Source organism: Bos indicus, chromosome 10, assembly GCF_029378745.1.
Source record: "Bos indicus isolate NIAB-ARS_2022 breed Sahiwal x Tharparkar chromosome 10, NIAB-ARS_B.indTharparkar_mat_pri_1.0, whole genome shotgun sequence".
Lineage (NCBI taxonomy): Eukaryota > Metazoa > Chordata > Mammalia > Artiodactyla > Bovidae > Bos > Bos indicus.
In genome coordinates this window covers 36170839-36187685 of record NC_091769.1, presented here as the reverse complement: position 1 = coordinate 36187685, position 16847 = coordinate 36170839, and the positions used below count along the sequence as shown (strand labels likewise).

At 38.4% G+C, this 16847-nt stretch overlaps 1 protein-coding gene across 2 annotated transcripts in view; it reads right to left on the bottom strand.

The window, feature by feature from the left end:
• RAD51 (RAD51 recombinase) overlaps positions 1 to 16802 on the bottom strand; it is a 35974-nt gene extending 19172 nt beyond the window's left edge. Inside the window, exons 1-5 of one of the 2 annotated variants that reach the window (XM_019968534.2) lie at positions 16320 to 16802; positions 12830 to 12932; positions 11040 to 11177; positions 2304 to 2421; positions 1040 to 1131 (exon numbers count right to left, since the gene is read on the bottom strand). In XM_019968534.2, the coding sequence (XP_019824093.1) occupies positions 1040 to 1131; positions 2304 to 2421; positions 11040 to 11177; positions 12830 to 12916 (435 nt within the window). In that variant the 5' untranslated portion in view covers positions 12917 to 12932; positions 16320 to 16802. Of the gene's footprint in view, positions 1 to 1039; positions 1132 to 2303; positions 2422 to 11039; positions 11178 to 12314; positions 12609 to 12829; positions 12933 to 16319 lie in introns of those variants that run through there. The other variant, XM_070797285.1, reaches the window with a different exon arrangement.
• Positions 16803 to 16847: the final 45 nt, after the last annotated feature.

Sequence of the window (16847 nt, the reverse complement as noted above, 5' to 3'; positions counted from 1 at the left end):
CAACTAGAGAGTCTGTGCGCCACAATGAAGGATCCTACATGATGCAACAGACAAGATCCCGCACGCTGCAACTAAGACCTAATGCAGCCGGATAAATAAATAAATAAAATCCTGTGACAAACCACAATGGAAAAGAATATGAAAAAGAATGTATATATTAGCATAACTGAATCACTTCACTAGACAGCAGAAATTAACATAATATTGTAAATCAACTATACTTCATAAAATTTTTATAAAAGCTACATGAGTTTATAGTTTTGACGTGAAGAACGTGAAGAACAGTTTAGATTAATTTGCCTAAGAGTGAGGCTGAAGAGAAGCATGAAAGTTTGAGGAAAAAGGACAAATTACGAGATTCTTACTGAGTGGGGGAAAATGTTGCCTGAATGAAAAATTTTCAGGAGATCATTGAATGTTAAAGCCTGTCATCTTAAATTTAAGTGAGGTCAGTCAGCTTTATGTTAAGATTTTTCTCTAGTATGATCCGCTATTGGGGAAATCAGGCACTGAAAACATAGATAGGGTTCATCTAAGAATGGCATCTCTTCAGATGGGGAATGTAAATCTGAGGGTATCTGTAAAGGAATGACTTTAATGAAGAGTCATAAATATAAACCAGTGAAGAGGGAAGAAAAAGCCAGGAGAGGCCCAGTGGATAGCAAGAAAGTATGTGAAATTAATAATCTGAAAGTTTCCGAGCTGTTTGGAAGTCTTACAGTAGCAATCTGTCTTCTAATTAGCTATAGCATTCTTTTTCTTTTTCGGCTGAGTCATGCAGCATGCACAGGTTCAATACCCAACCAGGAATCGAACCTGTGCCCCCTGCAGAGGAAGTTCAGAGTCTTAACCACTGGCCCTGCCAGGAAAGTCCCCCTAGCATTTTTGAAGACAGAGAAAGTGCTTTTTTGGTCCATGCTAACAGATGCTTGCCAGTAGCAGCAATCAACTCATTCTTGTCCATGCGAACAGATGCTTGCCAGTAGCAGGAATCAACTCATTCTTGCTGATATGATTAGGCAGAGTCCCAACAGCTCACCTGGCATGTTACAGCCAATGTATGACAGATCTGGGTCTTCCCAGTTCGGAATTCTCCAAACATCTCTGTGATGGATCCAGTCTCAATTCCTCCTAAAAAGAGAAACATCTCTTAGCACAATATAAATGTTAGAAACATAACCATAGAAACATCCCAGTAGCTCATCAGAAAGATGTTTACATAATTTAGAGACCCAGTCTTCAACAAGCAGTAATTTTAAAAATACCTCATTTGGAAATAATTCTAGATTCATAGACAACTGCAAAGAAATACAGAGGTTCCATGCATTCTTCATCCAGCCTCCCCCAATGTTTGTTTTATATAATTATAGTATAGTATAAATATCAGAAAATTGACACCCATACGATTCACAGAGCTTATTCCAATTTCTCCAGCTATATATGTACTCATTTGTGTGTCTGTGTAGTACTATGCAACTTATCACATTTGTAGCTTCATGTAGTATCACCACAACCAATATACAGAACAATACCATCACAAGTCAATAAGCAGTCATTTAAAAAATAAATTATAGATAATACCTAACATTTACCAAATAATTTTTGTGTATCTGTCATTGTGCTATCAATTCATTTAATTCCAATAACTTATAAGGTAGGAAGCTTTTTTTGACCTCATTATGAGGTCAAAGGTAAGACCTTATCTTCTTCAGTAAGATAAGAAAATGGAGGCATAGAATACAATACGTAATCTGCACCATGTAACATGGCCAGTAAACGCTAAGAGGGGGAACAGGAGGGAAAGCAAACGAGCAAATCTGAGTGTGATTCCTGAACTCATGCTATGTTGTGCCTGAATGTGATCAAATATTTGGGGAAGCAACAAGAACCAAATCTAACACTAAAATTTAGGACAGCAGTGCTTTCAAAAGTTCAAAAACTTAACAGCTTTCCATCAAGTCCTGAAAATTAGTGTGCACCACAATGTACTGATACTACAGTGTAGTATGTTAACCAGCCATCAGATTTTCTACCTTGTGGTAGAGTAAAAGGTTATATTATTTCTTTAGGCAGAGGGAGATGACTTTCAAGAATGCAATTATTAATTAGAGATTAAATTATTGAATTGGCAGATAATTTTAGTATTTCTAAAGTCAGCCTCACCCTTCAGTCTTACTGAATACTTTCCTTTACTTCTTAATTCTATCTAACACATAAACATGAACCAAATATCTTAGTTATGTTCTATAACCTGGATGCTTTGCCAACCGCAGTTCACGACATAGGATAAGAGATTACGATACCTTGAAGCAGTTTGTCAAGTTCTTTGGAGCCAGTAGTAATCTGTATGATCTCAGATCGCCTTTGGTGGAACTCAGTTGCAGTGGTGAAACCCATTGGAACTAATTTAGCTGCCTCAGTCTGGGGTAAAATAAGAAATGTCAAACTGATGAAATACACTTAGTAAAGTAATAATCAGGCATGTAGTGGGAAGAGGTAACATCTAACAAAATTTCCAGAACGATTTCTCTTTAAAAAGTTATCAAAACACTCGTAAGTTCTAGTTCTAGGATTATTTTCTCTCTGGCAAATAAAGGATAAACTAATTTAGAGACTCCAAGAAGACTGGCAACAGTTTAATTGTCATTCAAATAATACACTCATGTAGTTAAAAACAACAAATTGATACACCAACACATACATAGTTTGCCTGACAATACAGTACAAAGTCCAGTGTATTTAAACCTTTGTTTCCTGTTCCATCAACCACAGAATGTATCTCTTAACTTTCTACTTTGTTAAATGAGGACATTTGTCCTTTGATCTTTGCTCCCTCATCTACTTTTCCATCTCTGTCAACTGTACATTTTCTTTTACCCTGTCAGGTTGAAAACATTTAATCCTACTTTGTAGTCACTGATAAGCCATTAATGATCAGTCTATAGGTTGATTCCAAAATTTAAAAATAAAAGCTTTCAGATACATGGCGATTAAACATAATATTCCTAAATAAGCAATGAACCAAAGAAGAAATCACAGGGGAATTTCGAAGTCACTGAAATCAATGAAATTAAGACAAAACACACCAAAACTTATGGGATGTAGCAAAAGCAGTATTTAAAGGGAGATTTATAGCTGTAAACACCTATATTAGAAAGATCTTAAATTAATAGCCTAATCTTCCCACCTTAAGTTACTGAAAAAAAGAGCAAACTAAACATAAAGCAAGCAGAAGGAAGAAGATAAAATCTGAGTGGAAACTGGTGAAATAGAGAATAGAAATACAATAGAGAAAAATCATTAAAACCAGAAGTTGCTTCTTTGAAAAAAAATCAACAGAACTGATTTATTATTTATTTTTTTTTAGAACTGATTTATAAAGAGTCAAATCACTAAAATCAGAAATGACAGAGAGGACATTTCTACAACCCTTACAAAAATAAATCTATGCCAACAGATTAAATAATTTACAAGAAACAAAGAAACCCCTAGAAACACACAAACTATCAAAACTCACTGAAGTAGAACAAGAATCCAAGTCCAGGCCCCAACTAATTAGCCAAACTTGAATCTAAATTCAGTAAAATAAACTGAATCTAATGAAAGAAAGAAAAGAGGGAGGGAGGAAGTAATGAAGGAAATTAAAAGAAAGAGAAGCAGGAAGAGAAAGAGAAAGAAAGTGGGAGAGGAAAAGAGAGAAAAAGAGAGAGGGAGGGAGGAGAAAATCTGGATAAATCTACAGCAAGTAGAGATTAAACTTGTAATTTAAAAACTTTCCACAAAGGGAAAAATCTAATGAAGAGGTAAATAGTGGTCTTGCTTTATTCTCTGAACTTCTCTATATGTTTAATACTTCACTTAAAAGTTGATTATAACGTTTGTATTATAGTTATTGCAGAACCAAAGGGTGTGCTAGAAATACATTTCTTTCACTAAGGTTCCAATGTTAACAACTGATGTCTCTCAAAGTTATCTGTCAAGTTCAAATAAATTTTTTTAAATGCCACTAGTTTCAAAATCATGCTCCACTTTACGCTGCTTTTATATCTGAGCCATATCTTTCTCTAGTATTCTCTGACTTAATCACTTCTCAAAATCTTCAGTCTCTCAGTCTTACTATGTATTCTACTGACTCCTTTCCTTCTTTCTCCAAACTGGGCTCTCTGCTCTCTCTTTCACTGGCTACCTGACATAGAGCCACTCCAACCTAGGTCCTGTGTTTTCTGATTTTAGTAAAGCATATCCTCAAGTATTGATAACTTCCTAAGAAACAATAGGTAAGAGCAAAATGTTCTGAATTCTTGTATTTCTGAAAATGTGTATTCTGCCCTAACACTGGGTGAGTAATATTGTTACCAATAGAATTATAGGTTTAAAATCATTTACCCTAAGAATTTTGAAGGGATTGCTCTACTAGCTTCCACCACCCAGATTTCTAATAAGAGACGTGCTATCTTTCTGATTTTTGTTCCTTTAGAGGTCACTTACTTTTTTTCCTCTGAAATCTTTCAGTCTTCTCTTTATAACTGGTATACTGAAAATTTCACACTCAGGAGTCCAGGTGTGGGCCTTTGACATTTTGTGGGGCCTTAGGCTTCTGTTTCAGAGAAGGCAATGGCACCCCACTCCAGTACTCTTGCCTGGAAAATCCACGGACGGAGGAGCCTGGAAGGCTGCAGTCCATGGGGTAGCTAGGAGTTGGACAAGACTGAGCGACTTCACTTTCACTTTTCACTTTCATGCACTGGAGAAGGAAATGGCAGCCCACTCCAGTGTTCTTGCCTGGAGAGTCCTAGGGACGGGGGAGCCTGGTGGGCTGCCGTCTACGGGGTCGCACAGAGTCGGACACGACTGAAGCAACTTAGCATAGCATAGCATAGCATAGACTTCTGTTTGCCTTTAGCTCTGAGAAATCTTAATTTTTTTTTTGAGAATTTCTTTACTTCATTTTTCCCATAACTTCTACCAATCTTTAGGATAAATGAAGATCAATGAAAATTAGAAAGTAAGAATACTAAAGAAAGGGGAGAAGAAACTATAAGCCAATATGGAACTCTAGTTTAATAAATGCTAAAATATTTAGGGGGAAATGTACTGCAACTTTCTTTAAAAAGCACAAAAAGAGCCAAGATGTACTGATGGCTAGAGAGATAAACAGATAGATGATAAAGCAAGTATATTAAAATGTTAATAGTAGTGTCCAGGTGGTGGGTAAATGAGTGTTCACTTCAAAATTCTTTCAACTTTACAGTAAGTTCAAAAATTTTACTCAAAAATGTGGAAGGAAAATATCAAACTCACAGAAGATGTTATCCCTTCATGTCATTTAGCCCCTACATTTTCTAGTTTATGAGCTCTTCAGTTCATTTCAGTTGCTCAGTCATGTCTGACTCTTTGCGACCCCATGAATCGCAGCACAACAGGCCTCCCTGTCCATCACCAACTCCCGGAGTCCACCCAAACTCATGTCCATTGAGTCGGTGATGCCATCCAACCATCTCATCCTCTGTCGTTCCCTTTTCCTCCCGCCCTCAATCTTTCCCAGCATCAGGGTCTTTTCAAATGAGTCAGCTCTTCGCATCAGGTGGCCAAATATTGGAGTTTCAGCTTCAACATCAGTCCTTCCAATGAACACCAGGACTGATCTCCTATAGGATGGACTGGTTGGATCTCCTTGCAGTCCAAGGGACTCTCAAGAGTCCTCTCAAAAACCACAGTTCAAAAGCATCAATTCTTCTGTGCTCAGCTTTCTTTATAGTCCAACTCTCACATCCACACATGACCACTGGAAAAACCATAGCCTTCACGAGACGGACCTTTGTTGACAAAGTAATGTCTCTGCTTTTTAATATGCTGTCTAGGTTGGTCATAACTTTCCTTCCAAGGAGTAAGTGTCTTTTTATTTTATGGCTGCAATCACCATCTGCAGTGATTCTGGAGCCCCGAAAAATAAAGTCAGCCACTGTTTCCACTGTTTTCCCATCTATTTGCCATGAAGTGATGGGACCGGATGCCATGATCTTAGTTTTCTGAATGTTGAACTTTAAAGGAACATATTATAACCAATATGAAATTGGAAGTAATTTCATTCATTCAGGGCACAAATATCATAAGTAATTTGGCATGGTTTTGCCAAACTGCCAACTGCATAGTCTGGCAGAACTTGACTTCTTTTGTTTATATAATAAGCTTGCTTTCATCTGTCTTATATCTGTAGGAATTTTCAATGTCTGACAAAGTTTTTTTTTTAATGTCTGACAAGGCATAAGCAAAGGTCAGGATTCACTGAGTCACAAAAACTGATACCCAGAGAGAAACAACAAACAGACTTTAGGGACACCTACTGGCTTAATAGTATCACAATCTTTCAAAGAGGTATTAGGTATTCAGAATTCTTATTCAATTAAGTCACCACTTTAACAAATTTATTTATTTGAGCAATCCAATAAATGACAACTGCATACTTCCATAGATGGCAACATGTTTAAGAATTTAAATTAAGGATTACTTATGATATTTGCGCCCTGAATAAATTAATACTATAAAATAACAGACTTGCTAGCACTTAAAAATTCAAAGCTCTTAGTATAATACCTGATAAAACAGAATTTACTAGGTTGTATATATAATATGAGACATTAAAATAAATCTCAGATATTGTCCATCAGATTAGGTTATGTGGTAGAACTACATGCACTGAAGCTGCAGGAAGTTTTTTTTGAAGATTCTTTAGCTTTTGAAGATGATTTTTCTCAGAGAAAATTTCTGTGAAACTATAACAGCCATCAACATAAAAGTATAAAATATAATTTTATAAATTAAACACTTGCTTTACATTATAGAAAACTTCAACAGCAAAGCTAATCAAACTCTTTAACTACACAATGGTGATCTGTGGTCAGCAATCTTTGATGTTACTATAATTGTTTTGGGGTGCCACAAACTACACCTATAGAAGACAATGAACTTAACTGATAAATCTGTGTGTTCTGACTGCTCTACCCACTGACCATATCCCCACCTCTCTCTCCCCTGAAGTCTCCCGTTCCTTAAGACACAACCATACTGAAATCAGGCCAATAAATAACCCTACAATGGGCTTCCCTGGTGGCGCAGATGGTAGAGAATCCACCTGCAATGCGGGAGACCTGGGTTCGATCCCTGGGTTGGGAAGATCCCCTGGAGGAGAGCATGGCAATCCACTCCTATATTCTTGCCTGGAGAATCCCCATGAACAGAGGAGCCTGGCAGGCTACAGTCTAATGGGTCACAAAGAGCTGAACATGACTGAGCAACTAAGCACAGCACAGCACAACGGCCTTCAGGTCTTCAAGTGAAGGGAGTGAACCTGTACCCCTGTCACTTTAAAGAAAAAGACTAGAAATGATTTGGTTTAGTGAGGAAGGCATGTCAAAAGTTGAAATAGGCTGAAAGCTAGGCCTCTTGTGCCAAACCGTTAACCAAGTTGTGAATGCAGAGGAACTTCTTGAAGGAAATTAAAAGCACTACCCCAGTGAATACATGAACAGTAACAAATAGCCTTATTGCTAATAATGAAGAAAAATTTTAGTGGCTTGGGTAGAAGATCAAAGCAGCCATAACATTCCCTTTAGCCAAAGCCTAGTTCAGAGCAAAGTCCTACTCTCTTAATTCAGGGAAGGCTAAGGGAGATGAGAAAGCTGCAGAAGAAAAGTCTGAAGCTAGGAAAAAAGCCATCTCCATAACATTTAAGAGCAAGGTGAAGCAGCTAGGGCTAATGTAGAAGCTGCATCAAATTATCCAGAAGATCTAGCTAAGATAAAGAATGAAGGTGGCTACACTAAACAGATTTTCAATGTAGACAAAATAACGTTATATTGGAAGAAGATGCCATCGAGGACTTTCATAGCTACAGAAAAGAAGTCAATGCCTGGCTTCAACAGTTTTCAAAGAATCAGCCGACTCTCTTTTTAGCAGCTAATGCCACTGGTGACTTTAAGTTGAAGCCAATGTTCATTTACCATACTAAAAGTCCTAGAGCCCTTAAGAATTATGCTAAATCTATTCTGCTTGTGCTCTATAAATGCAACAAGTCTGGATGATGGCACACCTGTTTAAAACAGTTTACTGAATATTTTAAACCCACTGTTGAGACCAATTGCTTAGGAAAGATCCTTTCAAACTATTATTGCTCACCAACAACATACTTGGTTACTCAAGAGCTTTGGAAATGCACAATGAGATTTAATGTTGTTTTCATGCCAGCTAACACAACATCCATTCTGCACCCTGTGAATCAGAAGTAATTCTGCCTTTCAAATCTTATTATTTAAGAAATGCATCTTGTAAGACCACAGTTGTCATAGACAGTGATTCCTCTGATGAATATGAGAAAAATCAGTTGAAAATCTTCTGGAAAGGACTTACCATCCTAGATGCCATTAAGTACATTTGTTAAAAATGAAAGTGTTAAAAAAAAAAAAAAAGTAAATTCGTGGTTCATGGGAAAAGGTCAAACTGTCATTTAACAGGAGCCTGAAAGAAGTTGGTTTTCACTCTCATGGATGACTCTGACAGGTTCAAGACTTTAGCAGAGGAAGTAAATACAGATATGGTGGAAACGGCAAAAGAACTAGAAGTGGAGCCTAAAGTTGTGGCTGAAATACTGCAGTATCATGATAAAACTTTCATGGATAAGGAGCTGCTTCTTATGGATAAGCAAAGGGTGGTTTCTTGAAATAGAATCTACTAGCGAAGATGCTGTGAAGATTGGTGAGATGACAACAAAAGATTTAGAATATGATATAAACTTGGTTGATAAAGCAGTGGCAGGGTTTGAGAGGGCTGATGCCAATCTAGAAAAATTTCTGCTGGGGATAAAATGCTGTAAAATAGGACTTCCCGGGTGGTCCAGTGGTTAAGAATCCATCTGCCAATGCAGGGGACACAGATTCAATCCCTGGTCTGGGACCATTCACATGCGATGAGGCAACTAAGCCCACGCTTAGGGCCCGTGTTCCGCAACAAGAGAAGCCAATGAAAAGTCCATGCACTGCAACCATAATAGCCCTCATGCAGCAACAAATGCCCAGGGCAGCCAAAACATTAAACAAATAAAAATTTTACAATCCTATCAAATAGCATTGCATACTACAGAGAAATCATTCATGAAAGAAAGGAAGATTCAATCTATGTGGCAAACTTCACTGTGGTCTTATTTTAAGAAACTGCTGCAGCCACCCCAACCTTCAGAACCACCACCCTGATCAGTCAGCAGTCATAAACGTCAAGGCAAGACTCACCAAAAAAAGAATATAAATTGCTGAAGGCTCAGATGATGGGTAGCATTTTTTAATAGTAAAGTATTTTTAAATTAAGGTATACACACTGTTTTTGTAGATCTAATACTATTGTATAGTTAACAGACTACAAAATAGTGTAAACATAATTTTCATAGGCAACAGGAAACCAAAAAATTCATGTGACTTGCTTCACTGCAATATTTGCTTTGTTGTGGCGGTCTGGAACCTAACCTGCAATTATCTCCAAGGTATAGCCTATAAATACGAAAGGATAAAATACATAAAATAAAATGTAATCACAGGGTACTATGAGTGCCAAAGGAATATATGAAGCAAGAAAAATGAATAGTAGCTGCAAGACATTGGAGGGAAATAAGAAAGGATCACAGTGTATCAGGATGAAATTAACTGGATTCTAGTCTTAGTTCTGCGATCAACTGCGTAACGTTGGATAAATAACTGAACCACTGTGCTCAAGTTTCCTTATCTGTAAGGCAGAGATAACACTGGTCCTACCTCTCTCTCCCAGTGTAGGTACGAAGGGCAAGTGAGAATACTGTGTATACAAAAGGGATGGGATTTCAAAGTTAAAGTGCTATAAGGGAACTCTACTCAATATTCTATAATAACCTATACTGGAAAAGAATCTAAAAAGAATGGATATTGTATATGTACTGACATATGAATCACTTAGCTATACACCTGAAACACAACATGGCAAATCAACTATAGTCTAATGTAAAATTTCAATTAAAAAAGTTAAAGTGCAATATAATATAAAGGATTATTATTACCTTATTTTGGTTAAGCCTGTAAAATCACTTTTACATCATTTACTAAAGTTAAAAAAACCTAAGTATTAATGATGTATAATTACACTTTCTTATGATTAAAGAATCTTGCTTATGACTAGTTAATTCATAGACTACACACTGGCAGCCTAATTAACATGACTCTAATATTCAAGGAATAAAAACAACTTTTCCATTTAAAGTAATACATGTTTAGGGGACTTTCCTAGTGGTCCAGTAGCTAAGAGTCCACCCTCCCAATGCAAGGGGCCTGGTTTTGATCCCTCTTCAGGGAACTAGATCACACGTGCTGCAATTAAGACCCAGTGCAGCCAAATAAATAAATAAATATTTTAAAAATAAAGTAATACAAGTCTATTATAGAAACTGCAGAAACTTCAGAAAATTGAGGCAAAAAAAAAAAACTGTTCACATTCTCACCATCCAGAAACAACAGTGTTAGTATTTGACTGTAGTTATCCCCAATGTATATGCTGGGGATAATTTATATGTGTATATAAATACACACATTTAAAAAGATAAAGACATAAGCACACAAACACATTTTTTAACCTGCTTTCTTATATCAGGAACATTTTCATATGTCAATAAATGTTCTTCAAAACTATTTTCAGTGGCTACATACTAATGAATATATTTCTAAGGCATGACATTGTAACATCCAGAAATGGTAAGGCACACATCACTCACGGCTGGGAGGAGTGCAAACTGGTAGTCAATTTGGCAGTATTTATGTCATACCCCCATGATATTGCAGTTCCCTAGGAAAAATCCCAGTTTATTCAAGGAGACATACAAAGATAATTAGCTGGTAATACAGTCACTTCTGGAAAAGGGAAGAGGGTGGCACACGGGGGATGGAAGACGGAAGACTGCGGCCTTTCACCGTATGCTCTTCTATACCACTCCCACTGCTGCCTCTCTTGGTCACACAAGCGGTACTTACCAGAATTTTATCAGCTTTGGCTTCACTAATCCCCTTAATATTTATTAGCTCCTTCTTCGGTGCATAGGCAACAGCCTCTACAGTATGAAATCCAGCTTCTTCCAATTTCTTCACATCATTGGCATTTATACCACATTGCTGCAAGTGAAGAAAACTATGGATAAATCTAAGCTTTGGTTCCCTCATCTGTTGAATGTGGATATTGGCCCTACTTATTTCACAGGGCTGTTTTTAACTGTGATATTATACGCAAAAGCTTTAAAAAGTATGCCCTACATATGATGCATTTCATAACAAATTACCAATCTATTCATCATCAAAGGTATTCTCTTGGTGGCTCAGATGGTAAAGAGTCTGCCTGTAACGCAGGAGATTTGGGTTTGATCCCTGGGTTGGGAAGATCCCCCAGAGAAGGGAAAGGCTACCCACTCCAGTATTCTCGCCTGGAGAATCCCAAGGACGGAGGAGCCTGGAAGGCTACATACAGTCCACGGGGTCGCAAAGAGTCAGACATGATTGAGCGACTTCACTTTCACTTTTTTTTAGTTTTCATTCATTATCAAAACCAGTAGTTTTAAGCTAGCACTATGTAATTAAAAGACTCGTCATGAATTGGGATTAAACCTGTAACTAAACCTTTTGACTGGAACTCTAAATGAACTTTGAGACCTGGGCCCTAAAAGGCCACTTTAAACTGGTGCTTCCCAAAGTTTTCTACATCAAGCACCCATCAAGAATAATAAGTTTTACACTAAGCTGGGTAAACAGATAAGACTGTCCCAGAGCTAAGGGGAGCATATCTTAGCATACATTCTTTGTTGCCCAATAACTGGAAAGCTCGGCTTTAACAACTGATATTAAGAATGAGGAAAACTATTTTTGGTCAGGGATTTACATGCCACTTCTCAAAAACAAACCACCCAAAGGCACTTCCTTCTCCTGATAAACAAAGTCAGCTTTGGTTTTATTAGCCACCAAAACCATGACTTTGGGGAAAGCATGCATTATTAGCGGGATATGTATGTAGAAACCAGGTCTGTTGGTTTAAGCCATAAGATTTAAGCCATAAGCAATACACATGTGTGGTTATAAGGATGCTCACTGAAACCAAAAGTTGACTCTGAATTCTCCAATGTGTTTAACAAACCCGTTTAAGTATCCTCTGAAGAGCTGAAGCTTAGGTGGGAGATGGGAGGAATATGCATAAAGAGACAAGAATGAAGACTTTCTCAGTATACTCTGCTGATTCTTTCAGCCCAAGTCAATGGCACTCACTCTGGGACCACTGTACAATGTGGAGAAATAGTGCAAGGCCCCAGGTTTCATGCTTGATGTCCTTGCGCAGAGTCTTGAACTCTCACATCTTAACCCCAAGCCAGTGTGTCTATGACAGCTGTCTTCTTAGTAAGTTCATCAGAGTTCCAAGTTGGTGGAGAGATGTTGTTCCTCTCCACTTCCTGCATAGCTGGCCCAGGACACTACAATTCCCTGGATGGTAATTTCATACTTAGTACAAACAGCACAGATTCTCATGGGATCCTAGGGCTTCTTAGTTTCTGACATCCAGTTCTAAGAAAAAAAAAATGATGAAAGAGGGGAAGAATTCTTGACAAAAAAGGGACCTGGCAGATACGTTTAGCAATTGTCTTAAGTCTTTCCACAGGATCCTTGACAACACTTCTGAAAACTCTAATTTGGACTTTAGTTTATGTAAAGGCTGTGATTCCTCCCAGTAGGTAGAACAATCTTATCCAGCATTATAATTTTAAAATTAACAACCAAGCACATACCTCTAGTCGGGAAATAGGTTGTGGACCAAAGCTTTCTTCTTCCACAGAAGTATCTGCATTTGCTTCAAGCTGCATTTGCATAGCCATTACTTAGTGTTCAATACTGAAAAACACAGATGACCATCAGGAAGAACACTAGAGAAAGTACAGACGCGCAAACATAGTTTTACAGTAAATCTCTTAAAGAATTACTTACTAGGCTTTTCCTCTGGATATATATATATATAAATAGTATGTATAATATATTTAAGAAAACTTATGGACTTTTGCCTAGCTAAAAAATGTATGGCATTTTGATTCTACTTGTTTGACTTATGCTAGAACAGAACAGAATGCTAGATTTTTAATTAAAAAAAAATAGATACACAATAAGCAACAAAAGTTTACTGTATAGCACAGGGAACTACAGTCAATATCTTGTAATAAACTACAATGGGAAATAAAGTGAAAAATAATATATGTGTATATGTCTAACTGAATCACCTTTCTGTGCACCTGAAACATTGTAAGTCAACTATAGTTCAATAAAATATATATATTAAGAAAAAAAAAACGACTACTAGGCTTTTGGTTTAATCACTGACCTACCCGTGGCAGGAAAAAGAAGAAATCCCTCACCAGCTTTCCCTTCCACCTAGACAGCTTAACTATATGAACTATGTCCCCCAGTTCTCCTGCTTCATATTTCTTATAGATAAGGGCCAAGTCTTATTTGTGTATAATTTATGATACATCATAAATGTTAGGTGTTTGTTAAATATTCAGCAACTGAATGCAGATTTTCCAGGACTCTACTTAAAAAAAAAACCCCAAACTGATATAGGATTAAAGTGTTTCAGTTCCACTGTTCCCTTCCAAGAAAGCAGGGTTTCGGGGTGATGGGAAAGGAGTGAAATGAAGGTACAGAATCACTGCCATAAATCTCCACTCCTGATACAGAAACAGTGGACTGAGATGAGAATTCTCCCCACCTTAGGCAATGATCATAGTTTGTAGTCCCACATTTTGCTTCTATTGTAACAAAAGTGTATGAAATTTAAAGATCAACATTTTAACCAATTGCAGACTTCACTGAATGCACAAATGAATAAGTAACGTGAAGTACCCTGCTCAGTTTGAAATCTTCCATATAAGGCCAATACCAAAAGTCAGATTATTTTAATAGTTAAGATTGCACTGATTGAAAGAATGGAGAACAAAAAATTTTAATTATCTTCATGAGGTATTAGTAAAAGCAAACAAGTCATGATGTCTACAAGGATAAATATACTTAAGTCACACCAAAATAATCTGGACAATGTAACAATCAAGATAAATTTAATTCAAAAAATAACAGGTAAGGAATCTCCAGTCTTAGAGGCTTGACAGAAGGTAACCATTTGTTCTTGACTGGTTCTGGTGTAGTTCTCTTAGATGGCATGCTTAGCATAATGTGAGTTTATAATTCCAAATATCAGAATCATCTGAAGGCAACTTAAAGTGTCTTCCTTCATAATTTATGAAAAAGATGGCTTGAACTGTATACATAAAGCAATAACCAAAAAGCAATAGGCTTAAAAACTGGACTATATTTAAATTTGGAAATTCTATCCATCAAAATGCTATGGCTGGGACTTCTCTGGTCATCAAGTGGCTAAGACTCCAAGCTCCCAATGCAGGGGGCTGGTGCTCAATCCACGGTCAGGGAGCTAATACCCAGTGCAGCCAAAAAAAAAAAAAAAGGCTATGGCTTCCCAGGTGACACAGTGATAAAGAATCTACCTGCCAATGCAGGAGATGCAAGAGAAATGGGTTCAATTCCTGGGTTGGGAAGATCCCATGGAGTAGGAAATGCACCTGGAAAATGCCATGGACAGAGGAGATGGGAGGGTTACAGTCCATGGTGTTGCAAAATGTCAGAGGACTGGGACTTCTCTGGTGGTCCAGTGGCTAAGACTCTGCACACGCCCATTGCAGAGGGCCCAAGTTCGATCCCTGGTTGGGGAACTAGATATTCACATGCCACATCTGAGACCAAGTGCAGCCAAATAAACTAGTAAAAAAAAAAAAAAGTCAGATGACTGAGCGACTGAGCACATCTAATCAAGACACCACAGCAAGAAGGAAAGTTAAACAATAGTGAGGGGGGAAAATATTTACCACAAATATAACTCAGGGCTGATAATGAGAATATATAAAGAATTCTTGCAAGTCAGCAAGAAAGACAACCCAATAAAAAACAGGCAAAAGAGATCTGAACAAGCACTTCATAGGAGAAGATACTCAAATGGTTAATAAACGTATCCACAAATGCTCAATTTCATTAATAATCAGGAAAATTAAAATTAAAACCACAAGATAATAGCTAAAATTTTAAAAAATTAACATTAACTATTAGCAAACGTGTGGAACAACTGAACACTCATTCATCTCTGGTTCGAGTGTACTGGTACTGTATTAAATATGGAAGGTGAAGACAGACAAATGCTTTGACCCAGGAATTTTGCCACTCTATTTTTTTTTGCCACTCTATTATTAACCCACTGAAAAACATATACGTGTGCACTAAACTGTATGCAGGAATTTTCTCAGCCATCTTTGTCCTGAAAGCTAAAAACTAGAAATAATCCTGATATCCATCATTGGTATTATGAATAGGAGGAATACAACATAGCAACGAGAAAGTATTGCTAAATGCAAAGACACTTACGAACCTACAGACAGAACGTTGAGCAAAGCCAGACACAAAAATAGTCTTTCTTTACATAAAATTCAGAAACAGGCAAAATTAACCAATGGTATTAGTAGTCAATACAGTGGTTACCTCTGGCGAGAGGGTGAGTATTAGAGAAGGGGGCACAAGGGAGGCTTCTGGGTGATGACAGCATTCTTTCTTGATCTGAGTGGTATATTCATTTTGTAATGACTCATGGAGCTGTACACACTTTTGATCTGTGCATTTTTCTATTTGTATACTACACTTGGCTTACAAGATTAAGAAAAAACAGCATACGTTACTACAGATCATTACCTAGACATAACGTAAACGGTCTTCCGCACTAGGAAAAGCAAATTATCTTACGGCAACCGGAGGTGGGTACTCTGGTAAGCAAAATTTTGTGTAATGAAAGGGCACTGACCAGAAACCTGGAAACTGTGGTTCTGGCTTAAGAGCTGTGACTCTGTCACTACACAGCTCTGGATCCTGGATTCCTCGCGGACGCCCATTAAGTAGGTGTTGGAAATGCAGGCCTCCCAAGGTTCCTCCCAGGAACTCTAACTAAACGCTAGAGTGCGCTTCTATTTTCCCCTCAGCGAACTGCGACGGTCGAAGTAGCCCGGACACGTCCCGGCTCCGCCCCGCCATTTCCGAGTTTCTCACTTGGGAGAAACGGAGGGGCCCCTAAGCCTGCTGCGGAGCTGGGGCCCAAATCTGGGTCTAAGCCTGGGTCCGGCTTATACCGGGACTAACCTGGCGGTGGAAGGGGCTTGGTCTGCGTCTCACACTCACCTGGACCTGCGGCGCTTTGGTATTCGCTAGGGCAGGCTGCACACTCCGACTACCGTCTGCTGGACCCGCCCGCGCCCGATCCTGGACGGACTGTAGATCCCCTCGCTTGTGCCCCGCTTCTCTACTCCCTTGCTTCGACCTTCTGCACAAAACCCAGGCGAGTTTCAGCTTCCAACTGCGCTCCTGCGGCGCGTCTCGCCTTCTCTTAGGCCTCGGTCTCAAGCCGCAGCGCGCGCTCTGCCTACAGCTTTCGGAAATCCCGCCAAATCCTATTGGGCAAGGTCACGCCCGCGTCAACGTAACGTCTCCCCACCCTTCTCTGACCCGCCTTCCAGCCGCTTCGACCACTCGTGAGACCGAGTTGGGCTCGAGGAACTTGAGCTTGCAGGATGTTATGGATTCCCGTCTTCTTTTTCTCCGTTAGGACTAATCCAGAACTTGAGAGTTGCGTTTTTCTCACCCTTTACCTGATCGAGGACTACAACTCCCAAGAGGTTGTGGGCCGCCAGAGACCACATATCCCAGTAT